Below are 26,626 nucleotides of genomic sequence, written 5' to 3'. Positions count from 1 at the left end.
CTCGTGTAGGGGTCCTGGTCTTCCACAGAGTCGCTTGGTCCACACAGCTGCAGGTCCAAGGTCACCGTCATCTCTCCAGCAACACCCGACATTGGGGGCATTTATCTTCTGTGCCTCCTGCTCACTCGAATGGTATAGACTCTGTCCCCTCTGCTTGCAGGTTCGTCACATCTTGAATCCACCTTTGGGTTCCACTGGACACTTTCACCTTCTTCAGCAGCTGCCTCTTTCTGAAGTCCTCTATTGGGTTCGACAGCGGTTTCCCAAGCCACTTCACACCTATGCACCCGGCTTCCCTGGGGCAGGTATCCTGGTTCCTAAGGTATCCACGAATGGGGTGGCTCTCCAACGTTCTGTCTTCAACGGGGTTTCTTCAGGGTGCACTGGGAAGGGCCACGACCTACACATTGACTTGTATTGATTATGGGGTCGTGTTCCCACTTAGCACACGTGGAGCTCCTAGTTACTTACCTAGTTACTTACCTCGGGTGGTTCCTTGGGTCCCAACACTTCTACGTCTTCTGAGTACAGTCTTGACTCGAGCTGTGGTTCGCACACCAACTTATTTAGTATATGGTTTGGTCCCCCCTAGTGACTACTGTGTATAAAAGTGCTACTTACCTGTTTCTATCGTAAAGTATTGGGTATATCTCCGGGTAGGAGATATCTGTACGTGTTAGTGAGTGTCTTATAATAAATACGTATTTTTATAAAAATAGTGTGGTTCTTTTTCATTTAAATCTATACTTATACGGTAATGTTCTGGTAAAACAAGCTGCTTTACACTCTTTCTGGACTGAGACTGCTCTCCACAGCTACCACTTAGAGAGGTTTCTAAGGTTGTCTTGTTGCGTGCTTATCTAGGTTCCTGATCGATACTGTGACCTTATGCCCCTATTCGGCTATAAATCCATTTATTCCCTATATTGGCATAACCGTTCAAGTGCGATTTTCTGAAAAGTCATCTCTGGCCTCACACGAACAGAGCCACATTCCAGCATGACTCTCTGCTACTTCCTTTGCGACCAATTAGTGCAATGACAGAGCAGCAGTCACTATCTGATATTCCTAGATAACACTCCGAGTTCTTCAACAAGATAAAAACTTAGCAAACCTGGAAATCCCCGCTTGCTATGTTTTGATTAGTAATGGAACTCTAATGAGCAACTGATAACTGTCACTTCCTAGTGACATCTTTAATTGACGTCTTATGTCCAGCAAACTTGCGTCAAACCCGGCACCTGTCAGGTATAAATATTACCAACGTTGCCTTAAAGCAAGAAGAGAGAGATACGAGCTGTGAGTTCGTTGCCTGTTGCTGATGCCAGCTGCCTGCATGACCCTGTGTTGGTAAAAACTAGCACTCTGTCGCTGCAGCCTGCTATCCCGTGGTGGTGAAGCTACTGATTACCATTATCGCCGCTACAGCGCGACCTATGGTGCAGTACGCTTGAGGAGCCGTGCAGCCGTCCTCTGCGAAGACATCCAGCCCAGCTGCCCGCGGACGCTGTCACCCCTCCTTCCTCGACGCGCTGAGAGAAGCCGCTGCATTTCTCATGCAGAGAAATCCAGTCCCGGCGCTTCCGGTTTACCCTCGCGGGTGACTGGGATATCGAGAGAGACCCCTGAAGGAGATACCAATCCTCCATCATTCTATTCAGAGGTATGGTGTTGACTAAACCCTTAGACGAGAATTCTTGAAACAAACCTTGGCAAAACCAACTTAACTTAAGCTACTTACTTACTCCCCTTTTCACGTGTTAGGCTTAGGTCAGGCACACTGGGGTAGGCTTAGTTAGAAGCACCAGTTGAGTATGTTAGCCTAATGTATATATGACTGTATATATGTTTTATTACTTTTAACCATTGTATGGCTAAGAAACCATATCAATGCTTTTACAGTTCTATTTCGCAATACTTATCTTACTGTACGTACTTTTTATAATAACAGTTATTGCAATTGTGGCAATACATTTCTCTTGTACGAGAAGAAAGACTGTTCAATAAATGTTAACCTTTATTGATACACGCCCGTCTCTCTATTCTCTACATACCGTGAAAGTAAACTGCACTAGACTGACTGAGTGAAATCTATGTCTATTGTTTCACACGACCCTAGAGATTGACTCTTGATCTGAGGAGCAAAGTTGTCATGTTGCACGGTTGTTGGAAAACTGAATCCCTTCTTGTCTGTGCCAAGGAAGCTGATCACTTCCTATGCAGAGAAGAAAGTTTCCAGTGACCTCTGAGCTAGTTGGTAACACAACCCAATTAAGTTTAGCATAGTCAGTGGAGGCCTGGAATATAAGCAGTTCCACGTCGATACTACTGTTTATGTTATTCCAATGCGCAGGGCCTAGTGGGAAACTAGGAACTACACTACAGTCTAAGACCACTAAAACCACCATAGGGGTTGTCTGGATCAGTGCAAGGTGTCCAAGTGTACATCATATACTGAGCCAGATTCTCAGGGAAATATAATAGAGTTCGGCATGAAAAGAGTTTGTGTTGGAGTTTAGTTGTCATTGCTGTAATCAACACCCATTATCTTAACTTCACCTATTGCATTTTGTTTTGCTTTCGAACAAGAAAGTAGTCTTGGTCAATTGCCAGTTTTTTAGAGAGCTTCAGATATGAAGCCTTCGGGACTTACTATCAACCACAATCGCATGCAGTTCGATCAGACTATGTTGGAGAGTTGATAAATTCTTAGAGGAGTGGCGAACGATCTGAGTCAACAGGCAGTTCAACAATATTTCTGTATCACTAAGGACGATGTTGTCAAACAAACATTGTTGATTTGTTTGCTGCACTGACCTCTGAACAAAAAGAAGCTGGTTGACACTATATGTTTGGTGAGTTCTCTAGTTCAATTGAATGGATGAAATCTGCAGAGGTGGTAAAATTCGATATGTAACCCAAATGAATATGTATAGGCGGCTCAACCTGTTTGAAGTATGGTGCATGGGTCAACATAAATAAGAATCTATTTAATTGCGATCTCCTGGGCAACAGATAAGTTAAATATAATGTAAATATTTACACTGCAAAGGGGCACACTGAACTTTATGTAAGTTTTGACCACAATTATAGGAGTGTTGCTCATTACGTGATCTTAGTGTTTAGTTTTGGGTAAGGGCCTAGAAACTTTATTCACACTATAAATTGGTTAATTGGATGCTTAGCTTAAGCTAAGAGTGTAAGAAAACACTTAACACTAGAATAATGGAATACAGACTGGAGTGGTGAATTTTAGTTTGTTTTATATGAATTGTTGGGGGTTGGTGTTTTAACCCGTTACTTTGGTAACATGCTATTGGATTGTCTCACTTGTATTTGTGCAGGTTGACCGTTATGTATAATTGGGGATAACTTTTTAAGATTATTTGCACATGAAACTCCTTTTAATAGGTTATAATGATGTGTCTATGTCATATTTATTCACCTCTTTAGCTTAAATCAAACAATAAACAGTACTAAACTAGAATGACTTTCCTTAACTGATTGATATAACAAATTACTCACACATCGTTGTGTTACTGCACGAAGTTCCTCCACAGCCATTATCTATGGCTTTTTTTTCTTTCTTTACTGGAATTCAAATGCGATGAGAGCACACCACCTAAGAAAGCAATAAAGAAAATGTACATATATATTAAAATAGGCTGAACAAGTGAAGAGAGATGTAAAATTGAATAGCTCAAAAGAAAACATTTCTTTTAATGTTGAACGTGCTTTGTGCATGTGTGAGCCCAGTACGGTACTTGTATTTTTTAAATTGTATTTATTATTTTCAATAGCGCATAGTACATACATTACTTTGTAGTGTAGTTCCTATATTCCCAATAGGCTCTGCGCATTGGAATAATATATTCAGCAGTGTAGACGTAGGACTGAGGTCGACTAGGTCTCTACTGACTATATTAGACTTAAGGTTTGCCAGATAGCTCAGAGGTCACTAGAAACTTTCTCGAATAAACGAGGAGGAGTTTAACCTCCCTGGATAGACAAGAAGGGATTAGCTTCCAACAACCATATAACATGACTACTTTGCTCCCTCAGAATAAGAGTATATCTCTAGAGTCGTGTGAAAAAAATAGACAGCTATTTCACTCAGTCAATTGTGCGTTCTTAGTTTCACCAGAGTGCAGAGAAGAGAGAGACGGGCGTTTTCAATAAAACGTATAATTTATTGAGCAGTCTTCCTTCTCATGCAAGAGAAATGAATTGCCACAATTGCAATACTTCATGTAAAGTAAAGTGCGTACAGTAAAAGGAGTATTATGAAATAATACTGTAAAAGCATTGATATGGTTTCTTAGCCATAAGATACTTTAAAATGGATAAAATATATACATACATATATACATTGACTAACGTACTCAACTGGTGCTTCTAAAATACGCCTACCCCGGTGTACCTGACCTAAGCCTAATACGTGGGAAGGAGTAAGTAGTAGCAGTTTAAGTTAAGTTGGTTTTGCCACATGTAGGATGAAATCGTGAGGTCTGAACCAAAAGTACGCATGCTGAGCCTGCTCACATAAGTAATACACATAGAAATCCGGAGCATTAAACCCACCCTTCTCAAATTGCAGTGTTAGTGTGGAACAGCTGATCCTCGTCGGCTTCGTCCCCCATATCAATCGCAGCAGTTGGGTCTGCACGGTTTAAAAAAAATGCTTAGTCAGGTGGACAGGGATATTGCAGAACAAATATATAAACTTGGGAAGAATAATCATTTTTATCACCGCTATGCGGTCCGCCAGGCTGACCCGGCGATCAATCCGCTGTACCAGCTCCGTATATGCACGTCCATCATTTTCTCTGATGACGATGTCAGCGTCACGGTGTAGCCAGACACCTAGATACTTAACGGAGTTTTCCGGCCATACCAATGGATATTCCACCAGAGGTGACACTGTGACAGCGGTGAGGGGAATGAGAACAGATTTCTCACAATTTATTTGCAACCCTGAGAAGAGGCCAAACTTAATGTATTCACGGACAATTTGGGATAAATAGGTCTGCAGTTCACTAACGTATAGGACCATATCGTCCGCGCATAAGGAAATTCCGACTGGACGATTATTAAAATTCAATGCAGCCGCCCTGTGAGATTGCCAGATTTTGCATGCCAATGGTTCTAAAACAATAGCAAAAAGAACAAGCATTGGAAATGCAATAGGTCTCGCATTAGAAAAGTTGGAGCTATTGGTCTTGTAAATGACAAATATTTTATTTATTTGTGGGTTTTTAAAATAGCTAAATTTATAGCTTTGTCATTTACAATGCCAATAGTTATAACTTTCGCGAATGTGACACCTATAGCATTTGGAATGCAACATGTTTTGTATTTACGTGACTTAGATGGCATCTCTAGTCGTTAGGCCACATCTCTAGAGAGCAGGAGAGTGCAGCAGGGGAGAGAAGCACAGCAATGCAATAGGTCTCGCATTAGGAAAGTTTGAGCTATTGGTATTGTAAAGGACACATTTTTTATATATGTGCTTGTTTTTAAAATACCGAAATTGATAGCTTTGTTATTTACAATGCCAATAGTTTTATCTTTCGCAAATGTGACACCTATTGTAACACAATATGTGTTGTAGCACTGAGTGGTGTGAGGGTGAGGGGGTTGAGGGGGGTGAGGGTGTGTGAGGGTGTGTGAGGGTGAGGGTGTGTGAGGGTGAGGGGGTGTGAGGGTGAGTGGGTGTGTGAGTGGGTGAAGGTGAGTGAGGGGGTGTGAGGGTGAGGGTGTGTGAGGGTCTGAGGCTGAGTGAGGGTGAGACCTCAGCAGAATGAAATGCCATGTTTTGTATTTGATCTTGATTGTAAAAAAGAAAGTATCATCCACTACAGGACGTATTAATTAACTGGGAGGAAGGTCGCAAAAGTAGCTCTTGGAATAGTGTGACTTTTTTCAAATAATTTTAGAAAATGGCTGCTAGGAATGGTCTGACAAATGTGCGTTCGTTTTAAAGGACTTAGTGCTGGTTATTCAAATAGATTGTGAGGAGAGGGGAGAATGAGGACATGGGAGAGTGAGGAGAGGGTAGAGGGAGGGGAGAAAGGGGGAGAGTGAGGAGAGAGAGGGGATAGTGATGAGAGAGGGGGGAGGATACAGAGAGGAGAGTAGAGAGGAGAGTGGAGAAAGGGGAGAGAGTGAGCATAGAGAGGTGAAAGTGAGAGAGTGAGGGGAGTGGGAGAAGATGGGAGTGAGGATAGAGGGTAGAGGTGAGGAATGAGGGAAGAGTGTGAGGGTGTAGAGGGAGGGGGGAGAGAGAGAGGGGATAAAAGGGAGAGAGTAAGGGGATAGTGAGAAGAGAGGGAGGAGGGGATGTTTAGGATAGAGGGAAGATGGGAGGGGGGGGAAGAGTTTTTTTCCACTTTTCAAAAAGCCTTTAAAAAATAGTTTACAGGAATCTACAAAGATATGCGTGTCAGTGAAATCATTTAATAAAATACACTGTGAGATTATTTTAAAATTCAGGTCATATATGTATAAACAGCCACGTATATGCAGTGTACCAAAAGTAATAAAACAAAGGTTGCAAAAAAACGTAAAAAAAGCAATTATAGTGCAGGCTCAAAGAAGACAATTGTCCGATGCATGGAGGAGACTAAAATCTGTTTGGAAATGCCTAAGAATATATACTGTTTGACGAGTTGATCCGTAGAGAATCTAAGAAGGAAGAGAAGGACCATAGGATTCATATTCTTATAAATAAGACCCAAGTATTTACATTGGGAATGGGAATTAAATGATAGAATTATCAACTGCCAAATACCTGAACCTAACTCGCTCGCTCTCATACTGTTTTTTTCTGGATTTTGAAAATGCAACAATTAACCTGCTGACAAAATAAAAGGTAAATGTGCTGATTTAAGTAATGCTGCATGAATGCTAGTGAGTGGGAAAGCTGCTTAAAGAGTTTAGAAGGGGGAGGAATGTTCCCAGGGCCTTGTCTTTATAGTTTAAACAGCTGCTGGGAGAGGAATTGGGGATGCACAGGCACAGCTTGTGGTTTCACGGCGTCTGTCGTGGGCTCTGTATGGGGTGGATCAACAAATTATTTAAAACTGTGGTGCACTTTAGCACAACGAAAAAATGGGTGGGCGGGGTTGTTGTCGATTATAGCATGTGCTATTATTCACTTATTGTCCCATGTGCTTTTCCTTAACTATACCATGTTGTACTTGCCAAATGGTATTACGATGTTATGTTAAAATGTGGACATTATACGTGTGTACGGCACTGGAGAGAGTTGCTTATGTGCTGCTCTCAGTGTTCAGCTGGGGCATTACATGCAATATAAAGCTTAACTTAGACTAGCGTGTGAGCGGAAATTATTACAATTAATGGCGATGAGCTGCTCAAGGCCTCAGCAATGGAACCCATGGTGTTGGATGAAAGGGTAAGGCACAGTGCAATTTTGAAGTACATACTTTTGTAAAGAATACAGAAGAAAATGAGATCCGTCCGAAACAGAAAATTTAAACAAGTGTTCGGTTGAAAACGAGGAACGTCCAAAACAGAAAATCGGTCAGAAAATTATAGTGCATGTTCGGACGCAGGCTTCTACTAAATAAACAATATTGGATGAACGTACATTGAATGGCAGTTAAATCCATGTGGCAGTTGATTCCATTCAGGAGAGAAGAGCCCCGGGCACAGAGTGAGTGAAAGAGGAAACCCTGTGACGTAGTTACTATGAGGCAAGTAACTGGAGGTGTCTCACACATTCTTAAACAACGTGGAGGCTAGTTCGGAAGGAAAACAAGTTAAACAAGTTCAATAAGGAGACACGGCCTGGCGGCCGTGAAAGCCTTTGATGCTGCAGGAGGTGGAGCAGCACCAAACTGGGCAGCAGATGGCTGGCGATTTGATGCTGTGCACGCGCATTTTAGGTCAATGCGCTTGCCCATTGTCCTAAAAGCGCACGGGCACAGCATCAAATCGCCAGTCTAGGTAAGGTCTGTTTAAGCCCCTATAGTCTAGCTCCGCTCAATGCGCATGCGCATTGAGAGGCGAGACCTAAAAAGGGGACAGCGGGCAGCCCTGCCTAGTACCACGCTCAATGCCAAACGGTTCTGAAGTGAGTCCGCCCACCCTGAATCTAGCGGAAGCATCAGTGTAAAGGATCTGAATCCAGCGAACGAAAACAGGGGGGAAACCAATCATATGAAGGATGTGAATCATATATTTCCACTCAATAGAATCAAATGGCTTGGCTGGGTCTAAAAGCAAAGCCTCTGCTGGCAGCTCCGGATTGAGAACGTGGAACATGGCTAATATCGTATGTAGGTTCAGGGAAGTAGAGCAATCTGGGATAAATCCGGATTGATCCGGCAACACAAGAAGGGGCATCAAAGGTTGTAATTTAGAGGCTAATATCTTTGCCAAAACCTTTGTGTCTAGATTGATCAGGGAGAGGGGTCGATAGGACTCACACCGCGTTGAGGGCTTATCTTTTTTTAACAAGGTGATAATCAAGGCCTGCCTCAATGATGGTGGGAGATAGCCCAAGTCGTGGGCCTCAGCATACCTTGCCAGGATATGTGGCGTAAGGAGATCGGCATACTCCTTATAAAACTCCGCCGTCAGGCCATCCAGACCCTGAGCCTTCTTATTTGGCGACGAGAGAATGACCTCTATAACATCCTCCTCATCTATGGGGAGACTAAGATATTTTCTATGTATGTCTGACAACCAGGCGCAGGTCGTATCATCTAGATATTGATTCATTGCCGCCTCGGGCATGCCTCCCCTGGACGTATATATATCCTCATAAAAGGAACAAAACTGCTCTACAATACTACTTTGAGAGTAATGTTCGTCACCGGAGTCATCAACTTTATGATCAATCGGGTGTTATCCGTTCTGTCCTGTAGCCTATTAGCCAACACCCAGCCCGGCCTGCCACCCTCGCTGTATGCCCTAGCTACATATTGTTTCGGAGGAGGGAGTAGTAGCATACTGGGATTCCAAGGCCCTCAAGTGTTCTTCCAACCGCAGCAATTTTCCCCTCAGATCCCGTAAAATTCCTGCAGTGGTGCTTATACACCCCCCCCTAATTTTCACCTTAAAAGCTTCCCTTAAGGTTGCATGGCTATCAACTGTGCCCGTATTCAATTCAAAGTACTTTATGATAGCATTCCTAGCGGTCTCAGCATAGACTGGGTCTAGCTGTAAGTCAGCACAGAAACGCCAGGTGAAGGGTCGGTGCAGGCTACGGGGTACCGCCACTGTAAGAACAACGGAATTATGATCTGAAAGGGTTCTCGGCAAAGTGTGGCCCCTCTCCACCCAACCGTTAGCCTCTCTACTAAATATTCAATAATTCAGCCGAGACCTACTATTAAACGTGGGAGTGATATGTGTACCTTCTAGAACCCCTTCGTTACGCAGCCACCAGGCATCCACTAGGCCCATATCTTCAATAAAAACTCGTATACACTGCGCTACCTTAACCATACGCGCCCCAGTAGGATTGGATTTGTCTACTTGCGGATTAGGTTGTGTATGAAGATCCCCCCCACAGACAAGCGCAGCCTCCGGCCAATTGCGCAACACATTAAAGAGATCCAGGAAAGATGTTGCATCATCTACCACCGGTCTATAAATGTTCACAATGGTCACCAGTGCTTCCCCAACTTCCCATGCACCATAGCCCAACGACCCTCAGTGTCCACACAGGTCTCAATAGGCTGGAACCGGACTCCCCTCTTGATAAGTATGAGGACCCACTCGCACAAGTGGAATAGGATGAGGCTAGACGATGGGAGGCCCATCTATGGGCCACCGAACCCTCTGTGTATTTACTTAGGCAGGTCTCTTGTAGAAGAGCAATTTGAACGTTACGTCTATCTAGCTACGCCAGCAAATGGCTCATCTTCTTGGGCGTGTTTAGGCCTCGGACATTCCAAGTGATGCAAGTATACCGTTCACCCATCATCTATAGCCAAGTGGGAACTATGAGCGTAGCGTACTACCCAAACATACGGATGCATGTGTAAGACCCAAAATTGCCCGTCATTGTATCGCCAAGCACAATAACCAGGAAACAGGAAGAATAAACAACCCCCCCACCCACCACCCACTTCGGCATCCCCAATTTGCCAAAGACATAAACCCCCCATCCCTCCCAACCCAACAAAAACAGTCAAATACATTGCAACTGGTGGGGAATGCCCATCGAGGGACGTAAAGGCACAGTCCGCTCCCTGCTCTATGAGGGCGGGGGGCACCGCGCATAGTTTTAATTAGCCTTCCACTAAGGCCATCCTTTAGAGAAACAGAAAAAGCTTTTTTACAAGGGACTACAGGTCAAGTATTCTCACCAACTATCAACAGGCGATTGAACAAGAATCATCCACCAAACTCCACAGTGCTCTGGGCACATAATACATTTCCATCTAACAAAGTGGACTATGGCAATCGAAAGCTTCTGGGAAATGAATGAGCATAAAAGCAAACCAATATATCCTACAATCTGCAACACATATTATCACAGGACCCATGTCCCCCTTACTGTTCATTCATCTATATCAGACATGAGCTCTGGTGACTTTCGTCGGTGCCGCAGGAATCTGGCATGTTCCATCGCTTGCTTGGGGTTCGAGACGATTTTGCCGCCATCTGCCACCCCAATGCGCAGCTTTGCAGGGGAGAGCATTGCATAAGGGATTGTTCCTTAAGCAGAACCTTATTGACGTTTTGGAACTCCTTCCGAGCCGCCTGCACCTGTGCTGTGAAACCTGGGTAGAACGATAGTACATTGTTCTGATAAGTGACCTTTTGTCGTGTTAGCAGCAAAACAGTCCCGATCCCCGATCCCTAAAATTTAGCAATCGAGCGATTATGGGGCGCGGCGGAGTACCAGGGGGAGGGCACGCCACCAGGGATCGATGGGCCCGCTCTACAGCAAACATAGGGGACTATAATAAGTAATAATAATAATAATAATAATAATAATAATAAAATTTATAAAGCGCCTGGTTACACTTGGAACAGTGTGTCCCCGCGCTATGGATACAGACCAAGAAAAGCTAGAATAACTGTCCAACAGGGAGCACAAAAGAGGGCCGGAGCGGAGTTGGACCTAACTACTTGGGAAATAGGTGAGTCTTCAATTTCTGACGAAACCTCACCTCAGAGGGTTCCATACGGAGCTCGAGCAGAAGTGCATTCCACTGTTTACTGGCAGGTATCGAAAAGAGCAACAGCCCATCCGTGCTTCATAGATGCGCGGAACCTGGAAGAGCATACTACCTAGGGATCTCAGTAGCCGCTTAGGACGATACATGGTCAGCAAATTTTGTAAATAGATAGGTCCCTTACCCTGAGCGATGCGCTGAGCCATGGACATCATTTTGAACACAATTTGTTCCCGAATGGGAAGCCAGTGCAAGGTGGCTAAGGCACGGCTCCCCGATTACTTCCGGGGAAGATTCAATGCCAACCTGGCGGCCGCATTCTGCACGCACTGAAGTCGGTGTAGACCCTTCTTACTCAGACCGATATACAGTGAGTTCCCATAGTCCTGGTGGGAGGTGACAAGGGTATGAATTAGCGTTTTCCTACCAATAGCGGGGAGTAGGTCCAAGGTTTTACGCAGACTTTTTAGAATGCCATAACACTTTCCTGCAACCCCTTTGATATGGTGTTCAAAGGACAGATTGACGTCCAATCGTACTCCCAGGTTTTTCACCTGCTCAGAGGGATTGGGGTTGGGCCCTAATTCGGGCGGCCACCACGCTGGAGACCAGATTGACAGCATTTTCCCCATCACTAGAAGCTCGGTTTTGCTCCCATTGAGGCGTAGGTAGTTGGTATTCATCCAGCCTGCCAGTTCCCCTAGACAGGCGGAGAAATTAGCCGCTGCCTCTTCCGATGGTTGGGATAGGGTCACCACCAACTGTGTGTCGTCAGCGTAGGACACTATCTCCACCCCGTAGGCTTCCACTATCTTGGCCAAGGGTTCCATATAGAGATTGAATAAAGTAGGGCTCAGAATAGAGCCCTGAGGAACCCCTTGCTTTAAGGATCGTCCCTCAGATTTAAAGTGGGGGCAGTGGACTTGGAACCTTCTATCCGCAAGGAATGAACACAGCCACTCATGAGCCAGCCCTACAATCCACGCCTCACTAAGGCGGGCAAGTAGAAGACGGTGTGAGACGGTATCTAATGCGGCACTAAGGTCTAGCAGCAGCAGAGCGGCCGTCCGCCCTCCATCTACTTTCCTCAGAAGCAGTTCTGTGGAAAAAAGTAAAGCCGATTCCGTGGAGTGGTTGGCTCTAAAGCCAGACTGTGAGGGGTGGAGAAGTTGGCATTCCTCCATGTATTTACTTATCTGGGCATTAACAATTTTCACTTTAGCACAGAAAGGTAAGAGCGAAATAGGGCGAAAACTGTCCAGAAGGGACAGGTTGAGATTGGCCTTTTTTTTTTTTTTTTATTTTTTTTTAATCGGGATTACCTGAGCTGTTTTCCAATAAGGGGGCACATAGTTTGCCTGAAAGGATAGCTCAGCCAAACGTCCTATATGAATTATAAGGATCTCCAACTGGTTCCTGAAGATCTTAGGTTGAGCCGCATCCGTCGGGGAGCCTGACTGGATACTAAGAGCTATCTTCATCAGTTCAGGTTGGTCGGGGACTACAAACTGGTTAAGGCCCTGATCTCCCCTTAGCCTCGTTTCTCCAGCTCGTACAGTATGTATCTCATCAGCTCCTGTTGGGAAGGACCGGTATATTGTCTCGACCTTTTGCACAAAGTAGTCCGCGAGCGCCTCGCACACCTCCTTGGAATACGTATCTGGAGCCAGAGTTCTCTTGAGTGAAGTAAGCTCCTTGTATATGGAGAAGAGTTCCTTGGAGGAATTCTCCGCTAGCTCAATTTTTTAGGTCTCGCCTGTCAATGCGCATGCACATCGAGCAAGCGAGAGTATTGCGACTTATCCACTCTTTATCCACACTGCAAGGAATCGTGGCGATTCCTTGCAGTGCCCGTGACTTTTAAGGTCAATGCGCATGCGCATTGAGCTTATGCGCATTGACCTTAAAAGCGCGTGCACATCCGTCTTTGTTTACCCGCTCCGCCCCCTCCCCTTCCCGCCGTGTCGCATTTCTCCTCCCCCTCCCCTCTCTTCCCTCCGTCTTGTTTTCTTATGGAGGACAATCCCGTCCACCATGTTGAGCGGCGCGGGTCAGGGCCATTATCACAACAAGCGGATGCAACCGGAGGCTTTTTTTTCTTCCATTATTGCTGCAAGCTGCACTGGGCCTTTGGCTAAACATAGCGGTGGTTTGTCAAAGGGTCATCACCCGATGCCCCCAGCCCATCGCTTGTTTCCCTCAGGCCATCATGCCGGTTCTACTACTCCAGAGTATAATCAGGAAACTCGAAGTTATCTGGTGAGTCCGCGTAACACCGCCGCAACGGTCACATCACTCGTCTTTTCAAACACTAAGGCTAACCCTTTCCTTCATCCTCAGGAATAGCCTTGTGCATGCACAACTGCGCCTAGATTCTCATCGGCACACAAAATAACCGGACCTCCCTAAGAGCCGCCAAGAATAACCCCGGCGATCTGCTCTGATTGTCTCCCTCCTCCAAGCCCCCCCCCCCCCTCTCCCCCGGTAAGACTCCACGCGGTTTGCGTCCCTCGCGCAGCTCACCATCACTGGGTAGAATCACTGCATCCTATGCTTAAGGCACAATACCGTTAATTGCGGCAACATTGACCGCTGTATATGGTTGCCCGTATGTTTAATCTCACCACCATTAGCTTGCGATTGTGACTTCTGAAACTTAAATCACAGAATTGTTACCTTGCAGGTAGATTGAACGTTGTGTGTATTTGTTTGTTGGTTAACCTCACCACCGTTAACTTCCAATTGTGACCATCATTACAAAAATGCTGCCACCGCCATGGTTCCACCGCCACTGTCACTCGGCTCGCATTATGACTAATTGTTCGTCCGCTCTTGAAACCTGGTTTTACCACCTGGAAATGTATTGTACATAGATGCCTGTACCGGTTCTTTAATATGTGCTTGAAATTCTCCATCTGCATGACAACTCTTTTACCAACCCACACAGCGCCGGCCCTAAGGTTCAACACATCATTAGCCCACCACTTTTAGATTAAATGTACACTCGTGGTTACCACCTTGCGACTTTTCCAACAACCTTCCACCTCACAAATAACGTGTTCATTGCATCATCCCTCTTTCTCCCGTAAACACGGCACAAAGGATTAAATTCACCGCTATTACTCACCTTCCAAACAGACCATAAGCAGTTAGTCCGGTTGACCATCTTGACTGCTGTGCTCTCCTGCTATGGTTCAGACACTAGTACTCTCATCCCTTGAACCAAATTAACACCAGTTGTCTCTACAATAGTATGCTATAGCTGACCTCACTCACCCTCAACCCCTCACCCTCACTCACCCTCACCCACACTCACCCTCACTCACCCTCACCCACACTCACCCTCACTCACCCTCAACCCCTAACCCTCACTCACCCTCACCCACACTCATCCTCAATGCCTCACCCTCACTCACCCTCAACCCCTCACCCTCACTCACCCTCAACCCCTCACCCTCACTCACCCTCACTTACCCTCAACCCTTCACCCTGAACCCCTCTCACCCTCACCCTCACTCACCCTCACTCACCCTCAACCCCTCAGCATCACCCTCACTCACCCTCACCCTCACTCACCCTCAACCCCTCACCTACCCTCACCCTCAACCCCTCACCCTCACCCACCCTCAACACCTCACTCACCCTCACCCTCACTCACCCTCAACACCTCAACCCCTCACCCTCACTCACCCTCACCCACCCTCACTCTCACTCACCCTCAACCCCTCACCCTCACTCACTCTCACTCACCCTCAACCCCTCACCCTCACCCACCCTCAACCCCTCACCCTAACTCACACTCACCCTCACTCACCCTCACTCACCCTCACTCACCCTCACTCTCACTCACCCTCAACCCCTCACTCACCCTCACCCACCCTCACTCACCCTCACTCTCACTCACCCTCACTCACCCTCACCCTCACTCACCCTCAACCCCTCACCCTCACACAGTGCAATAGGTCTCGGAGCATTTGAGTTAGAGCTTTTAGAATTGTTTATGGCTTTTTTTATTTGTAATTCTTTAGCATTGGCTACAGGAAACAAAAATGCTAAAGATTTACAAAAAAAACCCATAAACAATTCTAAAAGCACTAACTCTAATGCTGCGAGACCTATTGCATTTCCAATGCTTGTTTATTTAGGAATTCTCTTTTAGTTCTCCTTATCCGGCCATCGTACTCTTTCAAGCTGTTCTTATATTCCAGCTTGGCCATCCCATCATAGTTTTTGCTCCAAGCGCCTTCTAAACCTTTGCATATGGACTTGGCTGCTCTTAAATCAGCATTGAACCACAGCGTCGTCTTAGTGCATCTCATCGGGGCACAGTTTGTCCACGGCGCGACCCTTTTCATCAGGCCCACAGATTTCTCGCAGCATCGTCTCCATATAGTCCTCTAGGCGCCCCACATTTCTAGATTCTGGAAGGCCTAAGACGTGAATGTTGTTGCGCCACAACCTCACCTCAATGTCCTCATTCTTCACCTGTATGACTGCGAGCAGTTTCGTGATGTCTGAAGTTTTCTCCATCACCTGTTGTAGCCCGTCCTCCGTGAGTGAGGCATTGTTCAGCTTCGCCAATACGCGCTTCTTGCTTATCAAGTTTCGCGGAGATGTGAAAAATTAGTACAAGCTTGGTGAACATTATCTGCGCCATCTTGCCCCTTTTCGAGCCCATTTGTGCGCGTAAGCAACAACCATTTTGAGCACCATGGCCTCCCTGCCCCTCGCTGATAGCCAGCGCGTCTCTCTCTCTCCTAACCTCGCAAACATCCCCCCCACCCCGCACGTTGACAACCCCCCCCGCTCTCTCATGCCTTGGGTCATAAACCCCTCTTCAGCGCAGCTCCGCCACAGAACCCCATCCTGTTCCCAGCGCGACACCTCCCCTCATTCCTTTCATGGCTTCAGATCCTTTTGATACAAACCCCCTTTTCCTGTATCCCCGTTTGTCTTCCTTGTTCCCAGGCCGCCACCTGGCCTTGCGGATACTGTTTATTACCCCGTACAGTAGGAAGCTTCCCCTCCCCATCAAAGGACCCACGAACCGATCAAAGCCCCCACCCTATGAGAGCCGATCAACTCCACGCATTCCGTGAATCGGCGGAATGCCCTGCTGCGCGACAACCACCACCTGTTGTGACCGGGGTGGGGAATCCAACTGTAAATGTATGTGGGAACGGGCCTGATGGGGAGATTCCGAGGATGTTCTTTCAAGTGTCATAGTATTGCGAGAATGTGTTATGTGTAATAAAGGTCATAAACTCTAGTATAAGAGGCCAGGCCTCAGAGATGTGGTTAGAGCACCTCGTGATGATACTTGCTGTCTGAATTGATGTGTTCTCCTCCGGAGAGAATAAAATCCTCGTTTCCTGCCTTCCAGTCTCCAGCGCCCGCTTCTTCATTGATTAACATTGGTGGGTCATAGAGGCGATACCGCCGGGCAACATAAAAAGGGTCTTTGGTTACTGGTTGTCTTTGGAACCCTTTTTTACAATTGGCGTCCCAAACGTGGGGCCCATCAGCGACTCGTGGATCCAGTGGGAGAGGTCCTGACGACAGAGTGAACGACTGCAACGATCGGAAGGTACCCTGTCCGATAGACCCTCGTCTGACAGCCGATCACCCGAACTTCACTGGTTCCGAACAGACCTCTCTCGAGTGATCTGCGGTCCTGACTGGGAACCATCAGGAGTGCCACGAGAAGTACGGAGAGAAGAGGACGATCGGGCGCTGGATTCGGAAGACAAGAAACTGTCCATGCGGTCCGGGTAAGGTCGTGTAAACACGACGAATTGCGAAAGTGATAGATAATTGAAAGTGATCGATAATTGTTGAGAAAATACTAGTATTACTTTTTGTTAATTTATTGGAGATTCACTGTCTACAAACGGAGAAACAACAGGCTCTCCCTTTATAAACAGCGAAGGATAGGTACGCACCCGTCGGACCTATTTTTCTCCCCTACTGAACAATTGCCCCTTCCCCCCATTGATTAACTGTTATAGATTGTTTTCTGGAGATTCTCTGTCTGAAAACAGGGAAGATTAGGTCCCCTCTTTACAGATAGTGAAAGGGTAGGTGACGCGAACCTTAGCGAGCTTACTTATTCTCCCCATTGACCATATTGATTTTTTATTTTTGACCTAACATTGATTGATCGAAATTGATTCATGAGGTATTCACTACGTGCAAACAACGTAGAATAGAAATATTCTGTCTAGTCTTTGCACGCAGTGATAAGATAGGTAGTGCTGACTATTATCCCATTGTGATCCGTCATGCCTGTCTTCTCCCCACTGGTTAGTAGCCTGTTTAACCCGGACCGCTTATTAGAGATGAACCATCCGGCTCCGCTGGAAGGCACCTCTAATAAGGACATGTTCATGAAGCATGGATTGATCGCTATAGCCTATAGTGAGCTGTGGCATAAATATACGGAAAGGGATCGAGAAAGTCAGTGGCCACTGAGAGGATCCTTTGATCTTGACAAAATAGAGACGGTAGAAATAGCCCTCCGTAGGAATGAAACAACACCTATTATGCTCGATAGTCTCGGCATGTGGCGCAAAGAAGCCACCCGACGAAGGGAAGACGACGAATTTAGGAAAGGTGAAGGGCCAGCGATGGCGCAGTCCCGAGGAGTAGATATGAAAGGAGAACGGTGTAAAGGGGTGTGCCGACAAATCAACCCCGGAACACAACGACCCGAAGGTAATCCCCCGACACTACGCACAGGACGAATAGATTTAAAACAGAACCAATGTGCTTTCTGTAAACGTCTCGGGCACTGGAAAGCCCAATGCCCGACTTTGCAGAGCATAGGTAAGAACGGAGGGTCGACAGAAAGGACGGACCGACAGAAAGGGAAAAGACGCGAAATAAAAACCAATCAGACTAGTGCGGACAGGACAGATAGAACCACACCGTTTGATTATGCTCGATGGCACAGATTTCGTCAGACCAATTTTAACGACATGTTAGAGTTTTGGGACTGATTGCTCTCTGTTGCTCCCCCACTCTGAAAACCAAACACAATTGCAGATCAGTGTAAACAACCCCCATTAGAGAAAGGACTCAAGGAAACCAAGCGTCTATTATATAACTTAGGATTTAATTACGGTAAAGAAAAACACACAACCAACAGTAAATAGAATAACTAGTAGAACTCTCTAAAAAGCAAACTTGACTAATAGGAAAAATTACAAAACATGTTATGCTCACTCCGGAAGTCCTCGAAATGTAACAGTTCGATGGTCCCGCCCATCCGAAACACATAGCACGTGTGGGGCGGGGCCTACCAGCAACCATGGGCCAAAAAGGAGATTGCTGGCGAGAAGGTCCTGGAGGCTCCACCAAGCAGGCAATGAAATGGTCTTCCCATACTGCCCTTCCAGGGATGGCGTCCCCCGGGCCGCGAGTAGGGAGGGGGCGGCTGCAAATGACCCCCTCCCTCGTATCTCCTGGTCCGGCCATCACGAATTCCTCCAGCGAACGGATGCAGGGTGGGCAGGGAGGAAGAGGCGACGCGGACGAGCCTCTTCCACCTCCACAGATAGGAGGCTTCCCTGCCCTGGTCCGGCGCCGATGTCCTCCAGCCGGGCGACGGCCTGGTATATTTTCTCAGAACAGGACATGCAATGCCCGTCTGGTATATTTCCATAGCACAGGACACACAATGTCCGACGGGCATATTTACGGAGCACCGGATGTACAGTGGTCCCCCAAGAGTCGGAATCAGGGGTGTAGGGTGGTCATCATGTGCGCCCCTGATTCCAAAGGGGCGGCGTAGGATGCGCCGGGAGAGGAAGGCGGCCCGGACGAGCCTCTCTCACCTCCCCAGACGAAGGCTCCATTGCTGCAACCTGGCGCCCTGAACCAAAATGTCCTGCTCCAGCAGCATGATGCTCTGTCCTTCGCCATCACAAGAAGTTTTCTTCCACTCCCGATGGATGCGACAAAGGTGGCTGCCACAGGGTCTCAAAATGGCGTCTGGGCCCTCGAAAGGCGGGTCCAGGCCGCTGGAGTAACTTTGTCCGGAATTACAACTCGGGCACTTGCCCACCTGGGCGCAAGCCCCCACCATCGACAAACATCCCCTCGACTTTGAAGATTCTACCAAAGTCCCAAGAGCCCTCAGCCCCTTCAGGCTTCCGGAGGGGAACAGCTGCATTGATCACTAATGAAATAACCACGGCACAGCAACAAGATGGCGGTGCTCTCGTGTCTGCATCAGCTTCCGTCTGAACCACCCAGGAACATTATGGGCTAACGAACTCGAGTAAGTTCCGGCTGAGCATCAACGTGACCCGGTAAGAAAGACTCTACCCCCTCCCTCTCTTGATTGACGGTCCACACCACCAGCCCCTCTGTTAGCACAATTTTCTTTTGAACTGCCGAAAAGGACCCTGGTCCAACCGCCAATCGTCGAGGATATTTTTCCTCTGGTACTACTTCCGGACTAAGCCGGCCTCGCCCAAGATGGCGCCGGTATCAATGGAAACTAACGGACGCCTCGTGGTGTTCCTTAACTAATGAAACTTGATGTACTAAGATATATATACGAACCATTGTGCACTCGAGGGGAAAAGGAGGAGGGTTCACTTGGCGAACGTTTGAGAGGGGTTCCGTAAAAATGTTGATTTCAATGAACGATTTATTTTTTTATTTATTTTTTTTTAATTTTTGAAAACCTTTATTGTGCATGAAATAAGAACAAATACGGGCCCACAACCATCCGGCCGGCCACGAACTCTCATATAGCACTAAAGCATGCAATACGGTGACATAGTAAGACAGCTGCACATCGGTTATTAAGCAAAAATCAAACTGGAAAATGCTACAATACCATGACACAGGCGTAATTAAGGTTAAGTTTTTAAATTTTTTCTTGCAACTATTAAGTTCAGGTCGTGTTGGTCCATACTCACAAAATAATAAAATAGGAACAAGGTCCATGCAGGTGGGACACGACAGTAGCTACATTGTCCGGTCAATCCACATCTCAACAAACAGTCCCCACCAGGCAGGATGGCAACACAGTATCCGTGCTACAGGGTAGCAGTCTCAAACTCCCACTTACATCTACGCCGCCACCCCCGCCCAGTATGCCTGAACACGGGCCAAGAAAAAGGAAAAAATATAAAGAAGGCAAAAACAGGTCCCATAGAAACAAACAAAAAATGAAATATAACCCCCCACCCTACACACATGCAGAGGCTATGGCCTACCCCCCCCCTAGCAGAGTGTCTGTCGCCCCTTAAACCCGAAATGTAGCAAGAAAGAAAGAAGAAGAGAAAGAGCCAAGAGAAAGCAAGGAAATATAGAAAAAAGGAAAGAATGATGATAACGAAGAATGTCAACCCTTGAATATAGGGAGGAAGAAAAGAACAAGCTGATCTACCACTCCCAAGAAGAAAAACGCAAAAGTGGGGAGGAGCCCACCTCACATCAGGTCCCCCGGACACCCCGACCGTAAATCACTGTCCACCCTTGATTTAACAACAATACAAATCTCAGCAAATTCAGGATAATAGGGCAAAATATTCCATCAGTCATGGCACGCGCTAAGAAAGCTTCTTATATACAGTCCACAGCCGCCATTCAATCCCAACAGACAGAGGACTCCTAGCCCTGACCCGAGCGTAAGCGTCTCCCCGAAGACAGCCACCAAGGAGGACCCGCCCCATACAGAACAAAGGGATAAGATGGCCGCCTTCGGCACTGAGAGAAAGCCCCACTGCAAAATAAAGACTGCCAAACACATAAAGTACCAAATGTCCAAAAGAGCGGTGCCCCCACGAGTCTCAGGTAGTGCATGGCGCTAATAAGCAGGAGCGCATCTTGCAGTTCATAAGCAATCCGTAGTTCCAATCGCCGTGCCGTCGGCACCACGGGCAGAGACGCTGAAGCTGCAAGCGAAGGCGAAGGATCAGGCAGGGATGGCAACACTGTAGCCCCTTTGGCATAGATGGGTAACGAGCCGCCAACGTCGTCGCCGGCTGATAGCTGATCCGTCGTTCGCCCGTGTAGCAACAATGTATCTCGGCCCTGGCACTGCATGGGCCGAGAGGAGCAGCGCGAAGGATCAGCAGGCACCATACACCTCAAGCCGAGTGCGGCTCCGTCCAGCCGGTCACCCAGTGCCGCAGCTCTCACACGCCATTCTGCCCTCAAGTCGGCGAGTGCGGCAAGGATAGAGGCATGGGAGTAAACAGGTTGCAAATCGCTCACTCCTACCAGCCGAGGCGTCTCATGATGTACAACCATGTTCTCTGAGCCAGGAGGGACAGGGCAGTCAGTCTTAGGGGCACGATCCACAATCGCTCTGCAGGAGCCGGGCGCCATGTTAGGTTCACCAGTGGCACACACGTAGGAGAAGGCGAGGTACACTGTGGAAATCTGGGGACTGTCCCCCGCAATAGCCAGGCCCTCCGACAGTGATCAGCCTCTTATAAATTACCCTCCCCGTGCGACTTCCAACAGGAGGCAATCGCGATGGAGAGTCACGGTAGCCAAATCGCCTCCGAGAGCAGGTGGGGGAAGCGGAGCGACTCACCGTAGCGGCACACGGGGGAGAGATCACAGGAGTAGCCTCCAATCAGCCGTTTTCGCAGACCACCAAGAGTCGTGTAGGATGCATCTCCAGCATGCTGTCGGGCTCCAGACGTCCGCTTCGTGTCAGAGCAGCCGCCCACAGAGCTACGGCCGTCCCCGGCGGCGCCCCACGACTCGGGTCCGGTTTCTAGGGCAGGACAAAGCTGAAAGCTCCGTCCGTCAATAGCGCCGGTTTGCAGGCAGGCAGGGACCCAGGAAAAACACCCTCGGCACCAGCGCGGTACCGTCCACCTCCCGCGGCAGCGGTATGCAGGAGAAGGGACAGGATAATGCTGCGGGGAAACAAAGGTTCGGGGAGCCGGGAGACTACACGTCCGTCTCCGCGGCCATCTTGGCTCCTCCCTCGAACGATTTATTTTTGATATTTATTGTAACTGGTACATGACGTCGCCTATGATGCACACCCACGGTTTACATCTAGAAAATACAATTCCTATGAGCTTGACTGTGTTTCCATTTATGAACTAAATTGCCCCTGGTTCCCTCGTCACGCAATGAAATGTTTTTAGTTACTTGCAAATAATAAATTAGGCCCTTTTTTTCATGTTCTTGTGTTATAAAATAACCCCCTACTGTATGTGCCTCCATCAACGACATATCAGGCTAAATTATGATTGTGCTCTCACATTTTACGTACTGAATGACTATACAAATAAAAGTCTTAAAAACTATGAATAGGCATCGCATACTTTTTGTAAATATGGGTATCGGCGGGAGGGTTTTTCTGCGCGCAACCGTTCTGCTCTTTTTTTAAGGTTATCCGAGAAATGATTGTCCGGCCCCGGATTGATGATCGGATCCCAGGTATGATACGTTGCCTCCAAAATATGCGACTAAGCTCAGGGACTGACATATGAAGAAGGACCTCGACGTCTGAGAATGGGTAAAGTAAAGCGGCGTGATTGATGAAATGTTGTAAAGATATGGTGGTCGAAGGTACTGAAGTACCGGGTTGAATGAAGAACTGATATGCCTTAGGACCTCACAGCTTTGGGAATGATTTAAGGATCCCGATGGCCAGATACATCTACAAAACCGCGTACCTCACGCTAGGCACCTCTGATTCCTTTTTAGCGCCCCCCTACTCACGATCCTTCATGCCATCCTCGAACCCCCCATGAACCACCTATCACATTGCCCGCCCCCCTTGACTGCAGAGACAGAGACCCTAAGGATTATATCCCGAAGAGATAAGTACGAATATGCAGTAAGTAAAGGACTTTCGTGCCCGTACATTTGATGTGTTCGAATGTTGTTCCCCCACCCCCCCTTTTTTTTCCCTCCTTTTCCCCCCTGCAGATTACATTGGGGTCCCGATTAGGGTACCGTAAGGGATCTGGAGCCACGTCACGCCCGATGCATGAAAACGGACTACCGCTGCAAGACGACACAAAAAGGACGCCCTACCCAATGCACGACCTTTTTTATACCAGATCTAATGCTCTTCTGTCCCAAAACTGCATGCTCTCTACATCCTAACACAGACCCGAAACGTCTAACGTTGGGTGACGCACTGAATAGCCCAAACAATACACGGCCATTCTCCATGTCCTATGTGTACTGTTTGGCCTATCGTCTCTCTCTCTCTCTCTCTCTCTCTCTCTCTCTCTCTCTTTCTCTCTCTCTCTCTCTCTCTCCCTCTCACTCTTTCACCCCTCCACACTTTCCCTCTTCCTAGCGACTGGCACCTAATTGACGAACCTGGTGCACCTCCTGATTGGCCCCAAATACCACAAGTATTTGCACAAATTTGCCCTAAATGAAATTGTATCGGTACCACGTTACTACCTCTCCTTTTCTGCTAAAAATGGATGAAATTTAAATTGGCCAAAAGGAAAGGGACAGGTAAGACGACTGAGGTTCCCTAAAATTTGACCCACAGCCAGGGAACCATTTGTCAGTGGCTTCTATGATAAAATATGTCTGTGGTAATGCGACCATCCCCATTCCAAATTGCCTCTACACCCCGAACAGTAAGAAATGATCGAGACACCTCCGTCTTCCCAAAATGCCCCCAGTTTGGTGTCAGCTGCCCTGAACGAGAGCCTGAAAAACGCCCCCTGCTCTAATTCACTGTGTCCCTAATTGTTTTCCATAAGATCCCTCCTTCCCCGAGGATAAGTTCAATAATTACTGCCAACCACCCCCCCGAGTTTTTATAGTAACCAGGTTGCGAGGATTTATATAGAAAGTTAGAAAGATGTGTGCAGAGTTGAAATTTAGATCGAAAATCGAAAGAACTTGTTGAAGTAAGCCTTGTTGTAAATAAGATGTTTTTATGTAATGCAGACTTGTTTAGCCTATGTTCACCCCTCAGGAGGATGCCTATCAGACTATAGTGAATAGCACGTTGCACTTTTTAAAATACGAAGCCCTGAAGGCCAGCCTAGCCTTGCAAGACTCGTACTAGGGAAATGGGTCTCTACCAGAAGAACTGACATCTACTATAATAGACGTATGCAATAAATGAGTACCAGACCTCGCACCTATTGCAAATGAACGTAATAACCATCAAAGCGCCAAAGAATTAGCCAGCAAAAGGAAGTTGTAAGGAATCCAGCAAACCCATCATCAATTGTTTATACGTTAGCCGCAAGAATCTCCAATGTAGCGAGTGCTTACCCCAGTTGCTTGGTGTTGGGAGAGAAATAGATTTATGTAATTACCTTCTTCTGGAAAAACTCTAAAAACTGTTTCTTTCAAAACTCATTTAAGGGTATCACTGTCGGAGGAGTAAGAGACCGGATGTGGGAGCACGCGGCCTGACTGCGGATTGTGGAACATCAGCGACGGAGGCCGAGGCGAGACCACAGCAGTAAGGAGACGCAGGACGGGGCACTGTCTCAGACAAAGTTAAGGAAAGGGCTGACCTGAAGCCCCTGCTCTATGATCAACGTGTGCCATAAAGTCCCCGCCCTCTGAACATGGTTACGGACCCGCCTGTCGCAAACTCTCCGTCCCCCTGATCTGTTCCCGACTTGGCCTTGCTCCATCCCCTCCTCCTCCGACCTACCATAAGGACTGTTCACACCCGCACCTTTCCACCCGAACTCCCAAGTTCCTCCAAATCCTACTGAGCTACCCAGAGAAGAGTACTCCCTGCGTCAGAAGGGAGGGAGCTCCGATCAAGTAGACCACGAACTATGTTAATCTTAGGACGGTGACCTAGAACTCCACCAAGGGTCGCCTCTAAAGAAAAGATGAACGAAGTATGTGGTTCTGCCCGCTGCTGAACGCCTTGAAGATGATGGAAGCGACTGGAAATGCTCACCACACAGATTCAAGAGACAAACAGATTTCACAATTCTGGAACAGTTGCATTTTCCATTGCAAATCTATGCTCTGCATTAAGGAAGAAGATGCGCCTGCTCCAAAACCGTAACGCATCGCTCCTATGAGGTCTGGCGAAACAAGACAAAATGTACCCCTGCCCGCAGACCTCCAACGACTCAATCCACATGAACATTCCTGTTGACAGAACAAATTGCAATCCAGGTGCTTAACAGTGCCAACAGAAGACGACAAAGACACCGAGAACTCTGACATTTTTACTTTTTTCTATATCTCCTTTCTCTCCCGATCACCATTGGACTGACTATGCTCCCACCGAATACAAAAAAGGACTTACTTATATGGTAACTTACCAGCTCCTATTCCGAATGACTATAAATATCTATGATCTGTACCCAACGCCCTCGCTACGTAATTCTAGTCTGATGTTGCATTACGATGATTTTTCCTACAACCAACTTAACAATGAACCCGTTTACTAGATGATGAGATTCTTTCAATGTGATGTTTATAATATGATGTATATGCACAGTTCCTTTGCCTAAGTCCCCTCTCCCTTACTTATGACCGCTGCAATAGGTATAGATAGGAAATAGGCCAGCAAGATGTCTTGGAAATGTTAAAGGGAGGACTGTGAAAAATTAGTACAAGCTTGGTGAACATTATCTGCGCCATCTTGCCCCTTTTCGAGCCCATTTGTGCGCGTAAGCAACAACCATTTTGAGCACCATGGCCTCCCTGCCCCTCGCTGATAGCCAGCGCGTCTCTCTCTCTCCTAACCTCGCAAACATCCCCCCCACCCCGCACGTTGACAACCCCCCCCGCTCTCTCATGCCTTGGGTCATAAACCCCTCTTCAGCGCAGCTCCGCCACAGAACCCCATCCTGTTCCCAGCGCGACACCTCCCCTCATTCCTTTCATGGCTTCAGATCCTTTTGATACAAACCCCCTTTTCCTGTATCCCCGTTTGTCTTCCTTGTTCCCAGGCCGCCACCTGGCCTTGCGGATACTGTTTATTACCCCGTACAGTAGGAAGCTTCCCCTCCCCATCAAAGGACCCACGAACCGATCAAAGCCCCCACCCTATGAGATCCGATCAACTCCACGCATTCCGTGAATCGGCGGAATGCCCTGCTGCGCGACAACCACCACCTGTTGTGACCGGGGTGGGGAATCCAACTGTAAATGTATGTGGGAACGGGCCTGATGGGGAGATTCCGAGGATGTTCTTTCAAGTGTCATAGTATTGCGAGAATGTGTTATGTGTAATAAAGGTCATAAACTCTAGTATAAGAGGCCAGGCCTCAGAGATGTGGTTAGAGCACCTCGTGATGATACTTGCTGTCTGAATTGATGTGTTCTCCTCCGGAGAGAATAAAATCCTCGTTTCCTGCCTTCCAGTCTCCAGCGCCCGCTTCTTCATTGATTAACATTGGTGGGTCATAGAGGCGATACCGCCGGGCAACATAAAAAGGGTCTTTGGTTACTGGTTGTCTTTGGAACCCTTTTTTACAGAGAAATGATCCATTCTACCATTGAGGGCCTCTATCTTAACATCT

At 47.2% G+C, this 26,626-nt stretch overlaps 1 protein-coding gene across 3 annotated transcripts in view; it reads right to left on the bottom strand.

Moving 5' to 3' along the window:
• The window catches only part of LOC147659452 (glomulin-like), a 182,275-nt gene that overhangs the window by 127,175 nt on the left and 28,474 nt on the right, over window positions 1-26,626 (bottom strand). For 2 of the 3 annotated variants that reach the window (XM_086951748.1, XM_086951750.1), the window contains one exon: window positions 3,526-3,622. In XM_086951748.1, the coding sequence (XP_086807874.1) occupies window positions 3,526-3,564 (39 nt within the window). In that variant the 5' untranslated portion in view covers window positions 3,565-3,622. Of the gene's footprint in view, window positions 1-3,525; window positions 3,623-4,581; window positions 4,661-26,626 lie in introns of all 3 variants that reach the window. The other variant, XM_086951749.1, reaches the window with a different exon arrangement.

This window comes from Lissotriton vulgaris, unplaced genomic scaffold, assembly GCF_964263255.1.
Source record: "Lissotriton vulgaris unplaced genomic scaffold, aLisVul1.2 SCAFFOLD_2360, whole genome shotgun sequence".
Classification (NCBI taxonomy): domain Eukaryota; kingdom Metazoa; phylum Chordata; class Amphibia; order Caudata; family Salamandridae; genus Lissotriton; species Lissotriton vulgaris.
The sequence above is the reverse complement of the archived record's forward strand: the minus strand, read 5'-3'. Positions and strand labels throughout refer to the sequence as shown.